This window comes from Anser anser, assembly GCF_964211835.1.
Source record: "Anser anser genome assembly, chromosome: 2".
Classification (NCBI taxonomy): Eukaryota; Metazoa; Chordata; class Aves; order Anseriformes; family Anatidae; genus Anser; species Anser anser.
In genome coordinates this window covers 138904825-138920352 of record NC_139721.1, presented here as the reverse complement: position 1 = coordinate 138920352, position 15528 = coordinate 138904825, and the positions used below count along the sequence as shown (strand labels likewise).

Below are 15528 nucleotides of genomic sequence, written 5' to 3'. Positions count from 1 at the left end.
TAACACTTTGTGTTCTCAGATGGGGAAAAAAATGAATTGTAGAATGTCATAGAAATGCTTGAAAATGAAAGTCGGTGACACTTCTGAAAACACCAAAAGCATTGAACTGTTGTGCAGTAATCTGCAGACTTCTTTGGCTAGAGGATACATTCAATTTAAATAGAATTAACTTCTCTTTGTTCTCCTGTCACTTCAAATATTACCACTGCCTGTGCTTTTATTGGTAAATTGTATTATCAGTTTAAGAATTTGTTGGTGACAAAAGGGACAGTATTTTAGTCAGTAAAACTGCTAGGGCATAAATAATGTGTGCTCTCCTTTTCACAGAGAAGAATGGCTTGCAACAGTCTTGCTGCCTGAGTGAAACAATACAATCTGTCTGCTGCATGATGTCATTGCCAGAAGCCAAATAGTGTAGTTTTTGTTTTAATGGCAGGGTCCTTTCACATTGCTGGTTTTACATGATGGGAATGTGGTTGGAAATGCTTCCTGTTCCGTTCACAAGCCCCGGGCTCTCCATGCATTTCAGCTTCAAAAATGACAGCTGAAACCAATTAGGCGGAATTATGGGACAGCGAAGTCACATGTAGATTTATCATCACTGAGGATGAGGAGGGAAAGGGAATGTATTGCATGGGAAGTAGAAATGGCTAATTTAATTAGAAGAGAATGATGGTCACATTATTATGGAAACGGGCTGGCGAAGTAGAGCTTATTTCATGTCACTGGCCGTGCCTTTAAAAGGAGACGTCTTGCCCTTTGTCTGAAAATATTTTATGTTGGCTAGCAGAGTCTCTGATTTCTGAACAAGATAGTTGAACAAAATATTTGACGTTCAAGTAGAGAGCATATCTGAGGACATTCATAGCTTGTGGTTTACTCATCTATTCATAATTCAAATTCTTTCTTCAAGGGGAGGAGGGAGGAGTTGGTATTGTCAACATTTGTCTCATTCTTTTTTCCTGTTTGCATACTCTCTTTCTTCCAGAAGTAGAATGCAATGTATGTAAACCTCGGTTCAGCTGTATAAATATCAGCCTGGTTTCTTTTCCTGTCAGCAGATGACTATACGCAGTATGCTCACAAACACACATGCATGTGTCTGCTGACATAAACCAGTCTTACTGAATAGAAATGACCTTCATACGCTTATACACTGCCACAAATTTAAAGCAAAACCCAAATTCATTTTTCCATGTGAACCCAAAGACAAGATTTCATAAGGTAAACATAAGGTAATAATATTTCATAAATAAAATAAAAACATTTCATAAGGTAAACTTTTTGGGGTATTCTTATGGTAGTTTGTGGTTTGGGGAAGTGATGAACTTAACAGAAAGTCTGAGGACATGTACATGTTCTGTTTTTTAATAGTACTATGGTGGGTTTTTTCTTATTCCTTGACCCAAGTTTGATTTTAATTGACCCTTTATAGCTTTATTTTTTTTCTTCAGACTATATAATTATACTAGACAACTTAATCCTTTTTTTTTTCTTTTTTTTTTTTTTTTTTTCTTGTATGTACAGGATTTGAGATACTTGTCTCCATCATAGGGAGGAAAATATTTGAAACTTACTCAAGTTGGAGTGGATCAAAAATAGGCCTTCTCTTATGTGCTTCTACATACAGTTTAGAAACAGGAGAAGGGTGGAAATAACTTGTCTTAGTGTGAGTTTTCTCTTCCCTGTCCTAGGAGGCCATGTGCAGTGTCTGTCCTAACCAGAACTCACGCTGCCCATCCAGGGAGGGTCAAGGCACTTGCAGAGGTTTCCTAGTGGAGGTCTAGTTACTTGAGATGGGCACTGAGGGATGGGTTTGTGTTTTATCTTGCTGAGAGAAGGCAGCACAAAGGCTTGACAGAGCCTTCTCAAGGACATGGAGCTATATGTGCCAGAACCTCAAATTCAAGTCACATCCCTGGAGCAATGATCTTCTGGTATGATTTAGCAAAATACAACTCTTTGAAGTAATAAAATGCCAATGTGTGCTGTGGGTGGCATTTAGCTATGATTTTGAAAATTTCCCCAAATTTGGTCAAGTGATAGGCCTCAGAAAAATTGTCATTTGCACTTAAGACCTGTGTCTGAAAACTCACAAAGACGACTTTCACAGCTTATAATAATGTAGATTGCATCCACAGAGCAAGTGAATTTGCTTCAGGAGGAGGCGGTAGTGGGAGGAGAGATCAAATTGTTTACTTGAAGCATAACAGATTTTGCACAAAAAGTTGTTGTGTTGGTGATGTGGCAAAGTCAAGTTCTTAAAAATTAGTGGGTGCCAAAGTAAACGTTGCATGTGCAATCTCCTTTCGCCATCCTTGTGGAAGAGCCTGTTGTGCAGATCTGCAGAGGACTATGTAGTGAAGGCATGGTCTGGTGTTTATTGCACTTTTCTCATTTTTTGTGGATGTCACAGTGGAAATTGTCATCATAACCACCGTTTTATGGTGTTGTCACGAGTCGTCTGCATCACAGTTCAGAAATGACTGACTTCTGCTGTCCCACCTGAGATTCTTTCTCCCTTAAAAAGTGTTTTATCCTCACACCTGTAACTGATATCAGTCAAAACACAGAAGGCCAAATACTCGGAAAAGCCAAAACCAAAGTGCTTTATATTGAGTTCCCCAAATCAGTGTTACTTTGGACTATTTTCCCTTTGCTTTAGTTCCCTACCTGATAAAAAGGAGTAATGCCACAGCTCCCCTGAATTGCTCTTGAAGTCATTTATGTTTGTGAAGCATGTGAATAGAGTAGCAATAAACAGAGCAGGAAAGCCTGTGAGATTAATATTTCTGCTTTCAAAGTAATAAATAAGCCAGAGACTTCAAGCTGTATGAGAAAGGAAAGGGGAAAAAAGGAAAAACAACAACACAAAAACAGAACAGCCGTTCTGTAATCAAGTACTCCTATTCTGTTCAATGAGTATGTCTTATCTGGCAAGGGGAAAGAAGTTATGTGATCACATCAGGCATTTGTAAAGTTACCATAATGTACATTCATTGAGCAAACAAACAAAAGGTTGGATAAACACCATTAATCATGGAGTTTTCTAGCTTTTGAGTTCTTCATTGTGGAAACTTGATTTATCTCTATTTAATTTTTTTCATGTAGCTGTGATAAACAGATGACTGCTAACACACTATTGATACATATACCTGGGTAAATTAGTAGAGTTTTAAGAGCAGGAATGAAGGTGATTCTGGATTTATCTAAAATATCAAATAATCTGTCAGCGTGGAATTACTTGTGGTGACTTATCTGTGTTGGGGATTAACAGTACAGCTGATAGAGTTGTTAAAAGCTAGCTTGAAGCAGAATTGGTCTAGCCACGTCCACCTGGGATCAAGTGTCTCAATGTCTCAATGTGTGAGACAGGTATTTGCAGTTACTTGGAAATCTCTGCACTGCGCTTCTGCTGTATCCTGTTTCCCTGTAAAGTGTCTTCACCTCTGAGACAGTGGAAAAAGAACTGTAGAAGGTGTGTTGGTTCATTTGTTTCTTGTTTTGCTACCTTGTTTCAGCATAGTTTTATGTTAGGACTGATAGGTAATTGAATCTTGAGTTTTCCTTCAGGGTGTGTGTTCTGTTAGACCAAGGTGCTGAGCACAGCAAAGCCCTGGTGTCAGGGTGTGTCCTGCCCTGTCTGCAGCTACTGTTCCACATGGGGCCTTCTACCCTGAAATATAGTGTGAAATGAAAATACTTTATTCATCTATGTGGTACCATAGACGTTCATGGAATATTGTTAGAAGACTACTTTTGTCCAGTTTTCTCTGTTTCCTTTTCTAATGCGTTCCTGAAACTTGCATTCATGTCGTTGTCTTCAGTGTCATTTGAACACACAAGCACTGGAGTGGACACTTGCCCGCCAAAAGGGAAAAAGGTTTTAGAAATATTTGTCCGTGCAGCGCTGTCAGCTTTCCTGGCTATACTAATACATAATTCAATGTGCATTGAGCCCCTACCTTGGGAAAAGAATAGCAGCTGATGCTGCTTTTGCTTTCCCTCTACCTTTTTTTTTTTTTTTTTTTTTTTTAAAGTCAGGAAAAATGTTCTATAATTTTATGAGCTGCTTTCCCATTTCATACCATAGTGTTCAATTGCTTTTGTGAAAAATTTTCTAGCTTAGTTTTAGGAGGAGAAATTCTTGAAAAAATTAAACAGAAAACACTTTGTATTTCTGTTTGCTGTCTGTCTGAATATTTGGTAGAGGCTTCTTTGTGTATGTAGCTTGTGTGAGGGAGAAAAAAAACAGATTCCAAAAGACTGCTGCAACTGCTGCACAGTTGGCTTTGTTAGTTTTCAAGGATTCTGTAGAAGCTGGTGCTTACATGAAATTTTTGGTAGATACAGGCAATCAGTTTTTGCGGGAGAGAACTACTGGTGCAGGTTATAGCAGGCTACCAATTGAGCAGGTCCTTGGTTTAGGAAGAAGTAGTGAATGATACACGATACAAACATGATCATGACTGATGTTCATGTATGGAGGAAAACCATCCAAATGATAACTGTAACATAAGGGGAAGAAAATGGTTTTATCCTCACAGGTCATTACAAGTCTCCTAGAAATAAAAAGACACTTTTATTGCTGTTACTCATGATGTGGCTGAAAATGGTTGTCTGAGAAGGCTTTTGGTGAATAGGAAGGGACAGCTAGTGGGCAGATGCTGGTAGTTCAGAGATGGGACCTTTAGAAGTGGCACTGGGTTTGTCTTCTTCTGGTCTGGTTTCTGTCAGCCGACTAGTTGCAAACTGTAGAAATCAAGAGAAGGTGAAGGAGGCACTAGGTTTCCCACTGAACAGGTTATGTCATGCTGACCTGCAGGGAAATGATGGTCCTCCTTCAGCCAACCCAAATCAGTGAGTGTGTATTGCTGGGGAGAATGTGATAGGAATGGTACAGAGGTGCCCTGATCTCCAAGCCTGAGCTTCTAAAGCAGAAATTCAGACCTTTTCTTTCTTTATTACTCCATTCACTAATATCAGCAGTTATGAATTGAAGTATTACTTACTGTCGCTTGTGTTTAGGAAGAAGCTCTGTTCTGCTGTACTTGATGTAGTACATCCGTTTCAGTGTGAGATTCACACAGTTCATTTTGGGATCCAAGCAATGTCCTGCAGTGGAGACACTTGCTATCTTAAAGCCGTGTCAGAGCTTCTGAAAAAATGTGCTAGTGCACAATGTAGTCAGTTAGTGCACCTTATGTCATTACAATGTTAATTCTACATTTACAGTGTGTTTTCATAGTTTAAGACTTCAGACGAGTAGAAGATGATACACAACAGTTGGGGTCAGCATTGATCTTGCATCTTAGCAGATGTAAACTTCCCTGTATAACCATATGATACATCTCCAAAAGAGCACTGGAATGGTTCTTGGACTCAGAAATGCTGCACAGAGAAACCACTTTAGTATGCCAAAGGCAGATTTTCTCCAAAACTCTCACCTTGAAAACTGCCGATATTTTGTTGGTCTGTTTTGTATGTGAGGCAGGCATCGCCAAGTAGCTTTTCAAGGAATGCAGGATGATTTTTGCCAGATGTGTTCTGAAAACAGATGTGGAAGGCAGAGTCAGTCTCAGTTTTTGGTGGTTAATCCAGTGCATATTTTTTCCTTGTTTATTCTGAATATAATTCCAGAAGCTGAGTTGTGCAAACAAATCAGAGAAGCAAAATGCCACTTCACTGACAGTGTGCTGCTGACTCGTAGGAAAGTGAAGAAGTACGAGAGAAGAATTTAGAGAAAATAGTGATTCCATAGTAAAAATAATAAATGCTTATTAGTAAGTAATAAGTATTATAACAGTGAATAACATTAATCTATGCATTGCAAGTCTACTTATTTTCTGAAAAGATTTTATGGTATATTAGCAGGGAATGTATGCAACTATAAAGTGAAAACGTAAATGTTTGAGTCTTCAGTGAGGCTGTTTGCTAAAGTATCTGTAATTAATAGCTGTACATGTGCATAATGTGTGCTTCTTTTTGAGCTGAAAAGTGTCATTGAGTAACCTGATATGCAGTGCCTTTGACATTTATTTTCCAAACCATTAAAGCATCTTAATTTAGAATCACCATAAACTTATATTTTAAAAGGCAACATTTTAATGTGAATAATATGAGTAACATTTGAGGTTCTCCCTTAGTTTCTTCCTCTTCCACCCATATATTACCTGTATGGCATTGATGGTGATATGGTCCTTACAAGTTATAAAATGATACTGAGATTCAAATAATTAATTTATTATATACAGAACATTGGAAAAAAATTTAATTTGCATTTGGTGAATATTCATATCAGTCAAGTTAACATTGTTTAAAGAAAAAAAAAAAGGAGCCTAAAGGTAAGTGGAGGGGCAGGAGGGAAATCTTATTTTCCATTTGTTCTTTCCACTCTTAAGTAGGAGGATATTTATTATTGTAGTCTTACAGATATTAATACACATTTTTCCATCTGACTTTCTTTTAGCACACTGATTTATGTCAGTACATGGACAAACACCCTGGAGGGCTTCATCCAGAAAATGTGAAGGTAAGAGTCAAAAAGAGCACACATTCAAGGCATGCACAGTAATGATGAATGTACAGAAAAAGTCCAATCAGTGGTTTTATTGAAGCTGATCATTAACTAAAGTGAAAATGATCAGCATATGAAGTACTTTTAATATTTTTTCTTTAAAATAAAAATATTTGAAAGTTCTTATAAAAAGAACTTGTCAGAAGTCTTTAAAACTGATTCCAAGCCAGAAGAACAGTGTTACAATGTTGGTAACCCCTCTCCTTCGTTGAAACATTGGCTCTTAAGACAAACAATACTGTCTTAAAGCACCTAAGCAAACATATTTTAGGCTGTCAGTACTAGATCTTCAGTGAGGTAAGTCATTGTAGGCTCACGGAGTTTGAGGGAACTATAGTGAGTTATATTAGGTGAATGTACTTCTTTTTACATGAACATATAAAATCTTTTCACCTCCGTTATTTTGATTAGGTATTTTCGTAGCTGATCTCACAGTTATTCTGTTTTTCTTATGTTCTAAGGTAGATATTGAGAATCACTGTGCAGGAAGGGGGTCGTTATTAGAAGGATTTAATGAATAAATAGGTTGGTAGAGACTTGATCCAGTTACTTTCTGGGAATTAAGCCAAATTATTTTAGCATAAAAGGGAAGCCAGTCAGACATGCAGAGTGTGTCTTCTGTGTATAGATCACACAGATGATATTTGTTACACTTGTCTTGCACTTTGACATCATTCCCTTTGTTCTACTTTGGAAGTGCTTAAATCTTCACTTGTCATACTGAGAATTTTATTCCAGTATTTAGTTTCCTGAACAGAGAAATTGAGAAATTCCTGGAAAAATAAATATATTTTCCCTGGAAAACTCAAAATGCCTGTTTAGTATAAGAAAACAAAATATTTTAAATGGGGATTTTTTTTTTTTTTTGCAATACCTCATCATTGTTGTACATCAATTAGTTGTATAACATTGATTAATTTTCTGTGCTCATTCACTGAAAAATGGCATGCAGTATATTAAATTAAACAAGAATAACTACCATCAAAAAATAAATGGTTCAATTCCTCCATATCGCACATGTTTGGCCAAGCTAAAAAAAAAATAAAAATATTTTTGAAAACAGATGATGTGTATGCTGCAAGATAACATCCTTGTAGCGTACGACTGTTGCTCGAACATTTTGGTAGTGTGTACAGGAAAAACTCATGGGTGTCCTCCCAGTTCCTCTGTGAGTGTGGGACTTGGACACATGGTGGTGGGTGAGGCGGGACCTGCTTTTCCATCACGGAAGCTTCCGAGCTTTCTTCACTGCTCAGTTTCATAACTTTAGTTTCATGTTGTGAATACGCTTGTTAAAACACTGGCTCTGTGCTTCATTTCCCTACGTAGAAACCTGTACATTCAGCTCTGAGAGGTTAGGGATAAGCTAAGATTAGATTTGAAAGTCCTTTGTGCCGTTTCACACTCAAAGGAATGCTCCAAGGCTGCAGTGCTGTATAACTTAAGATGTAATATGCAGTAGACATTGTAGCTGTAATTGTTCCCCAATGAGAGGACATCGTAATTCACATAACTACTTTTTCTTGACAATATCAGGGCCCACTGAGCTTGTCTTCGAGGAGGATAGGCCTACACGGGTAATTGGGCTTGCTAATGCATCACTCCCCTAAATCCTGAGTTACCTGTCTTCTAAAGCAGATTTATTGCAGAAACCATATATAATTGTGGAGGCAGAAGGAAGATTTAGCAGGAAAGCTTTGCTGCTAAGCTGGCTAGCTGCTCTACAGGTGCTGCTGAATGGGGAGGGAACTGCAGCAGCAGCTTTTCCCTTTCCAAGCTTGCTGCGCCTGTCTTTACAATCTAAGAGCAGTGTTCAGCAACACTTCTGAAGTTTATGGGCATGTTAGAAATATGCCTCCGAGTAGCCAAGTGTAGAGTCTGATGTACTGCTAGTTCAATTTTTTTTAATGGCCAGTTGTATTATTAATAAAAAGGAAACTGGTATAAAAGGGAGAAAACATGGGGAAGTGGAAGCAGATGAATCTGCCCTTCTGCAGCAAGCGTCCCATTGGAGAAATAAAATTACCATTTTCTGTTAAATAATATTAATGAAAATCGATTGTATATATTTAGTAGTATCTCTTACCAGGCCAGCAGCCAAAGCTAGCTTTAATTTATAACAGTAATTACTAAAATCTAATATCGTGTTTGGAGCTCCTACCAATCTAAAACTGAATCAATCTGTCTGGGATTTTCAGTGAAATCTCTACCTGCTCTCAAGCTCTGTGTCAAAAATATCTGCTCAGCCAAACACAAGGTTTTCTTCAACTGGGGGGACAGGCTGTGCAGAAAGGAAGGAAGGAACCCAGTCACAAACACTAACAACTCCCAGATCTCAGCAAGCATGCCAATTAAAAGTTTGCATCGCTTTTGTCTTACAGAAGAGATATGATGGTTACTGCATAATATCTTAACGCTTTGTTGCACTGTACTCAATTTGTTAATGCATGTAATCACAGTTCTGAGGCTTTGTCACCTATTTTGGTTCTTGCTTCCGGACACAGTTGTCTATCTGGAGCTCTAGTTGATATTTAAAAGTTGAACTGAGCCATGTTAATTAGCCTCCTCTCCCTGCCAGACCCATCTCGCTAGAGGTCTTTCAGGAATTTCAGTTTCAGAATTGTAGACAATGTTTGTTCAGAATCACTGGTTATGTGATCCACAGATCCATTTTTAAAAACTTCCAGTTGAGCAATTAAATTCCAGTGGCAACAAATTAGTCTCAGCTCTCTGGGGCTAACCTGTGGGATTAAGCCACTGATGCTCTCACAGTGTGACCAAAGGCCCCCTGCCTTTTAATTTTGTTCTTGAGGAAACTGCAGACTACTAATGGATATTCCTTTCCTTTCTGTCTTGTTGCAAGCTATTATAAATACAAAAACAGGTAATCTTTCTTTTTCCAAATCTTTCTTTTTCCAAAGAATGTTGTACATTATTTCCTGTAAAACAGTTCTTTTGCAGAAGCAAAGCCATTATTTGCTTATGTTTTGGTTTCTATGGCATATGTTCATCCTAATTATATTTCTGAATTTTCTCCATGTTTACAAGGTAAAGACAATGCTGTTCCCTCAGGCCTACTTTAAGATGAGGAACTGTAAATAGAATAAAAATCCAAATTACTTTGATGGACACACATACTGCTGTCCCCTTGGGTCTTGTGTTTGACATTGCCTTTCTTTGTGATAGGCTATTTGCTGTCACTTAAATATTTTAAATAAAGAATAAGCAGAATATTACAAGTATTTGGAAATATAGAGAACATCTTAATTTGCAGTTGTAAGAGTCTTGGGACAGTATGTTTAAGCAAACAAAAAAATACTGTTTTCTAACATATTAGGCTTAGCTTTTTTAGTGGGGTGTATGTATTCACACATCATGATTTCAGAATTTTCTACTTCTGTGTGAAGGCCCAAGCCTTACAAAAAGCACGAGGATTTAAGCCCTTCAAAGAATTTGTGTGTGAGGCTGTGAGGCTATTATCTAATACAGTTTTAAGTATACCTGTCCCTGAGAATGTTAAACCAAATATCCTGATGAAAAAAGTGTGGTTAGGTGCCTGAAACTTCTCTATTAGCTAGAAGGGAAATTGGCAAAAAGTAATAGTTTCAGTCCACAGATTCTCCAAATTCTGTTAGTTCCAAATACAGAGTTGTATACATCTTTGGTAGCTACCAAGCCTGTATATCTACCAATTATTTATAACTATAAGTTAATATACTGTGTGATATTACAACTAGAGGTGAGGAGAGAAGAAGATAATGATTAAATAAGTCAGGTTTATAGTAGGCACAGACACCTCTTCTCTAGTTTTGGAGATGTCTTTTTTAGTTTTTCCAAAAGTGAAGATTGGCAATGTATCTGAAGTACATGGCCCCACATGTAAGTTATGCCCCGTTCTGTTTCTGTTGGAAGCTATTGCTGCAGACTGGATGGAGCTGAGAGCTGCTGTCTTTTGTAGGTGCCTCTTGTGTGGAGCTTGCCAAGCTCCAAAATGTGGCTGTGGCAAATGGAGGTACAAGACTTACTCCTGACTACCCTGACACTGTTCATTCTGGTCCAAACCGAAATCTGTACTGCAGGCTTCCTCTCCTACCGCTCATGCCTCTTGTACCCTTGAAATATCTGGGCTGCTTCCTACATCAGAAACTCAAGTGGTCACAGCAGCAAACTGACTCTGCCAGTTGTTTTTCATGATAATCTTCATTCTGATTTGGGCATCTTTCTGTCTGGTACAGGGCCATCTCCCCCAGCCTTTTCTTCTTGGCTCTCCTGAGACGTTGTTTGCAGCTCTCTATAAATGGGTCTTGTTTTGTAAACTTATAGTTTAATTTTTAAATACATTTTCTGTGCACTTCAGCACATCCTGTGAAAATGTATCACACTGCTAAAACTGTTCTTAAATATTTTTTTTACCTTTGAAATAATAGCTCTATTTAACTGCATATTTTACTTCATATTATGGCATTCCTGGTTGCATTTTATTTTTATCTGCACATAAGATTATTTTTTCATTTTGACGTGTTTGTTTTGTAGTTGAGTCCATTTTCTGTAACTCCTATTGTTGGTGAACAAGTGGAGTGCAGGCTCGCATCTGTCATGCCTGCATTGCCTGCTTGCGTTCCTGCCTTAAAAATAAATATATTTATGAAAGCTGTTTTGCTTTTTTAATTAGTGATGCTGCATTGAAATAGCTGCAGTCTTTTGGGAAAAGCACCCATAGCTTTTTCTCTCTGCATTTCTTTCTCTACTGGCAGCTTTAGAGGTAATATTACTTTTTATGAGCATTTGACTTCAATAAAATATCTTTGAAAAAATAAAAAGATACTTGCCCCTGAACCACTGTTCCACAATGTGTGCAACACCAGACTGAGTGACAATGTGGTTGTCAACCAGACAAAAATTGTCTCTGTCTCTTAAAATCACTCACTAAATCTTTTACTTCAGGCAGCTTGGAAGGCTCCTATCATCTACTGTGACCAGAGGGAGAAGGAACTTCCAGTTTGTTCTTCTTCCATCTAATATTGCTGCTCTGATTTGTTCTTCTCCCTGGGCACCTTTTCTTTTCCCAGGGCCAAAAAGCAATAAAGAGAAATATGCAGGCCCTGCTGATGAACTTTGCATGTGGGGAACAGGAATATTTAGCCTTCTCCCAGGAGCTCTTACCCATCTCAATTCTGAGCCTTCCTTGTTCCTAGGAAGAGAGATGCAGCAGTCTTCCATGTACAATTTATGGACATGTTTTGAAGCAAAACCTGAACCAGCCAAGTCCTATCTCCACCCACAACCTTCAGAAATGTGTTTTATACTTGTCTTTACTCACTATAAGACCGAAGGTCTGAGGCAGAGAAAATAACTCACTTTAAAGGTGGCATGTGATATCTGTGGCAAAGTACGGGTAATGAATTTCCAGTGACAGTGCTGTAATCTCTGGTACAAATATGCTTAAAATTCAGAAAGAAAAAACCACAAACAACTAGTTTCATTCTTAAAACTTTTACAAAAACAGATTAAAAGTAAAATACTTAATAGGCATTATTGGAACATAATGGGGTGCTATAACATTTTTCTGTGCTAAGTGCTCAAAAAGAGATCAGTCAACTTTTTAGTGCTCTGAGTTAACAAAAATGAACAAAACTCCTGAATCAGATATGCCAAAAATACTGGATTTATTAAATTAAGGTTTTATTACTGGCCTCCTAAACAAGATGAAGTGCGAGGTGAATTGAAAATGTTGAAATACAGTGACTGTTATGTGATGTTATCAGAAATCTCAGGCTTACTCTGGCACTTCAGTCACTTGCAGTATTCATTTATTCCTCTCCATACTGCAGTGCTGTGAACATTGTCCTTAGCTAATGGTTGTAGTTTTTAAAGTAGAATCTGTTCTTGACAAGATGAATAATTTTGGCTCATTTAATGACTAATGTGAAAATTAATAATCTGAGTCAAAGCTATCGGGTAGTTGTCATCGTATGTCTTTTGTAAACATAAATATTTGTAATTGAATTGATTACTGTTGTAGAATAATCTGAAGCACAAAGGATAGGGAAGCATTCAGAACAGGGAAGGATTAGGTAACATATTTAAGCTACACAACACTTACTGAGTTGGAAGTGCAGCTGCTGAAACTTTGGCAGTAGCAGAGCATTACATACTGGCTCTTGCTAAGCAGAAGCTCCATTCATGATTAATAATATATAAAAACATATGCTTGTAAGTAAAGCATAGTATCCAAAAAGTATGATACAAATGATATATTTTTTTTCCCTGGATTTTGGTCGTGGCCTCCCTGTTGTGCTTCTGTTTTCTTTCCATCACATGATTGGTTTGCGGTGTGCTTTGAGGGAGATTTACACTGAACCACACGCAGGGCCTGCCCTGCATCTGTGTGGGACAAATGTGGGACAAAGTGATGTTGGAGAAGTTGTGAGACGTGAGCACCTATGTGTATGTAACTAGCGGTGTCTGACCAGAAGGTTGACTGCTGTAGACTTAGATACACTGGAGCTGGGCAGGTAAATCCTGATAGTCCATCTAGCTATGGTGAATTTTCATATCTTGTTTCACCCATCTCATTGACTCCCTGCAATCTGGCAAAACCAATCTTTTACTCTAAAGTGAATACATAGTATGGTGGTCCTTTTAATTTTATCGGTCATTACTGGAAGCAAATCAAATTAATGTCATGCTTTTGAAATCTCCTACTCACTGAAATTAGTGATGCTGCTGATGTAGAGCTGAATTAAAAATGTATTCAAACACATATGCTAAGTAGGAAGCGAGGCTGCTTAATGTGGTTGAGAAGTTGCTATTTTTCATTCCTCATTCAGAGAACAAGCAGGTGTAAGGCAGACAGAATAATGTTATGCCAAATTAAGGTTGTCTTTTACACATGGCATTGAGAATTGATTATTTAAATTAGACTTTTTAGTTATCAGACATTAAATATGGCATCAGCATTTCACTCTACTTTATGTCAGTCTTGTCACTTCAAGTAATGATTTGATAATATGCACAACTGTGAACAGCAAATGCAGAATCTTTATCAGTGTGTTAAAATTCATGCTAGAAGAATGTCACTTTTATATTTACTGCAGTGAGAAATGTGTGCAAACCCTAAACTGAAATGAGTGTGTGCATGTGTAATTTATTGTCTGTATGATCCACATAGTTCACATATGGCGAAAAAAAAAAAAAAGGGCTGAAGAAAACACTTTTTTCTGTGTCTCTAAAAATTGTTGAGGCACCAATTGCCACCCTGACCTAGTTCAGCATGGCAGTGAGTTGATGAAAGGGAGAAAAGGAGATTTAATTATTTAATTAGAATTGAATTTTATTTTTACTTTTGCCATTCAGGAGTAAGAATCTGAAAGTGTCTTCTACTTATTGAACATTAGCAGATGACTCTAACTGATCATAAGGGAGTGTCTTTATATTCAGTTAATTAAGCACACCTTCCTCCTTGCAAATGACTGTAGTTGAACCCAGAGGGGAGAAAAAATGATTAAAAGAACATCAAAGAGAATAGAAGTTAGCCAATTAACACTTTACAGTCTCTTTTCTGTACAGTTCTGCTGCCAGTAAGTGGAAAAGTCTATAAGATATATATATATTTTAAATTCTATGATCTGCATTCCCAGTGGCTGTATTGTTATATATTTCTTCGTGAAACTGTCTTTGTTAAGACTCTTATGTAAGGAAGGCAGGAGCAAGTTAGAAGCCTTTAAAAATGTTTTTTAGAGAGAAGTATTTTAAAATTCTTTTTGAGAGAACTCAGTTGGTTTCAGGGAGGTCAAATAGAAGTACCTTTAATTGAAATAAAGCTTATTATGATTATCAAAATCAATCTGATTCAAATGGGTAACAATTTTTTATTCAGATAAGTTCCTTTATTCTTTGGGATGCAAACTCATCTCAAGTTAACAAGGCCCCCGAAATTTTTTCTTGTGACTATTTAAGCAAGAGAGTGTACAAAGCTTTCACCTAAAAAGTTCAGTATTTCCCCAGGACATTGTTAGAAGTGAAAAGTTGCATTTTGTCTTGTGGGTATTATACTGCTTGGAAGGAGAGAATAGAATAGCAAACCAGCAGTGGTAAAAATAAATAAATAAATAAATAAAAATGCTTGAATAGCTTTTGACTTGCTAGCCAAAGTCACACAGATATATTTCTCATTGCCTCGGTGATAATATATCTTACCGGGTAGTTTTTTTTTTTTTTTTGTATTGTATTGGTTTAAAACAACTAGATCTAAAATTCCCGAACACCATAGTAAACCCAAACCTACCTGAGCATAAGGTTTAGTTGAGTTTATTTCTAAGGCTGTGTGATTGTACTGCGTGGATTCATTACCTACCTCCTTTTGCCTTTGTAAGTTGCTAGTAATTCACAGAAGCCTGTATTATCCTCTGGAGGATAGGGAGAAGTATGTTGGTTGCAAGCATGAGGTGTCCTGGGTTGGGTTACTTTTACAGGTATTTTTAGATTTGATGGCCTATTAAGACTGAGTATGATATCGATTGATGCTGAATACACACTAGAGAATTCAAATGATTATGTGATACCCAGCTGGTGTGCTTTAATACGTACAGCAAGCAGGAGCATTTGTGTTATTGGTGACGAGTGATGATAAAGTTTGTGCAGTATGGTGTATTACTTTTCAAAAGTAACTATGCTAATACAGCAATATGAGCTTGCTAAAGGAGTGGCACATTAATCTTGTCTTGCTTTCAGCTTTCTTCTGAACCACTCAAGGTCCAGCTTAGCTCAGCTCCATTTGTGTTCTTTTGCTGCAGAGAGATCAGAGCAAAGAGTTGGACTTCTGTGCATCTTCTGTTGTCTAAAAGTTTCCACGTAGCCTTCTACTTTTGTATCTAGGGCCAGGTCCTTTATTCCCACAACAGAACATGTGGTAAGGGAGCTCAAATTCAAGAAATCATTCAGAAATCATT

General features: G+C 37.5%; 1 protein-coding gene across 4 annotated transcripts in view; it reads left to right on the top strand.

The window, feature by feature from the left end:
- CDK14 (cyclin dependent kinase 14) overlaps nt 1–15528 on the top strand; it is a 332201-nt gene that overhangs the window by 148858 nt on the left and 167815 nt on the right. For all 4 annotated transcript variants that reach the window (XM_083826967.1, XM_083826970.1, XM_083826969.1 and 1 more), the window contains one exon: nt 6470–6532. In XM_083826967.1, coding sequence (XP_083683093.1) covers nt 6470–6532 — 63 coding nt within the window. The remainder of the gene's footprint in view (nt 1–6469; nt 6533–15528) is intronic.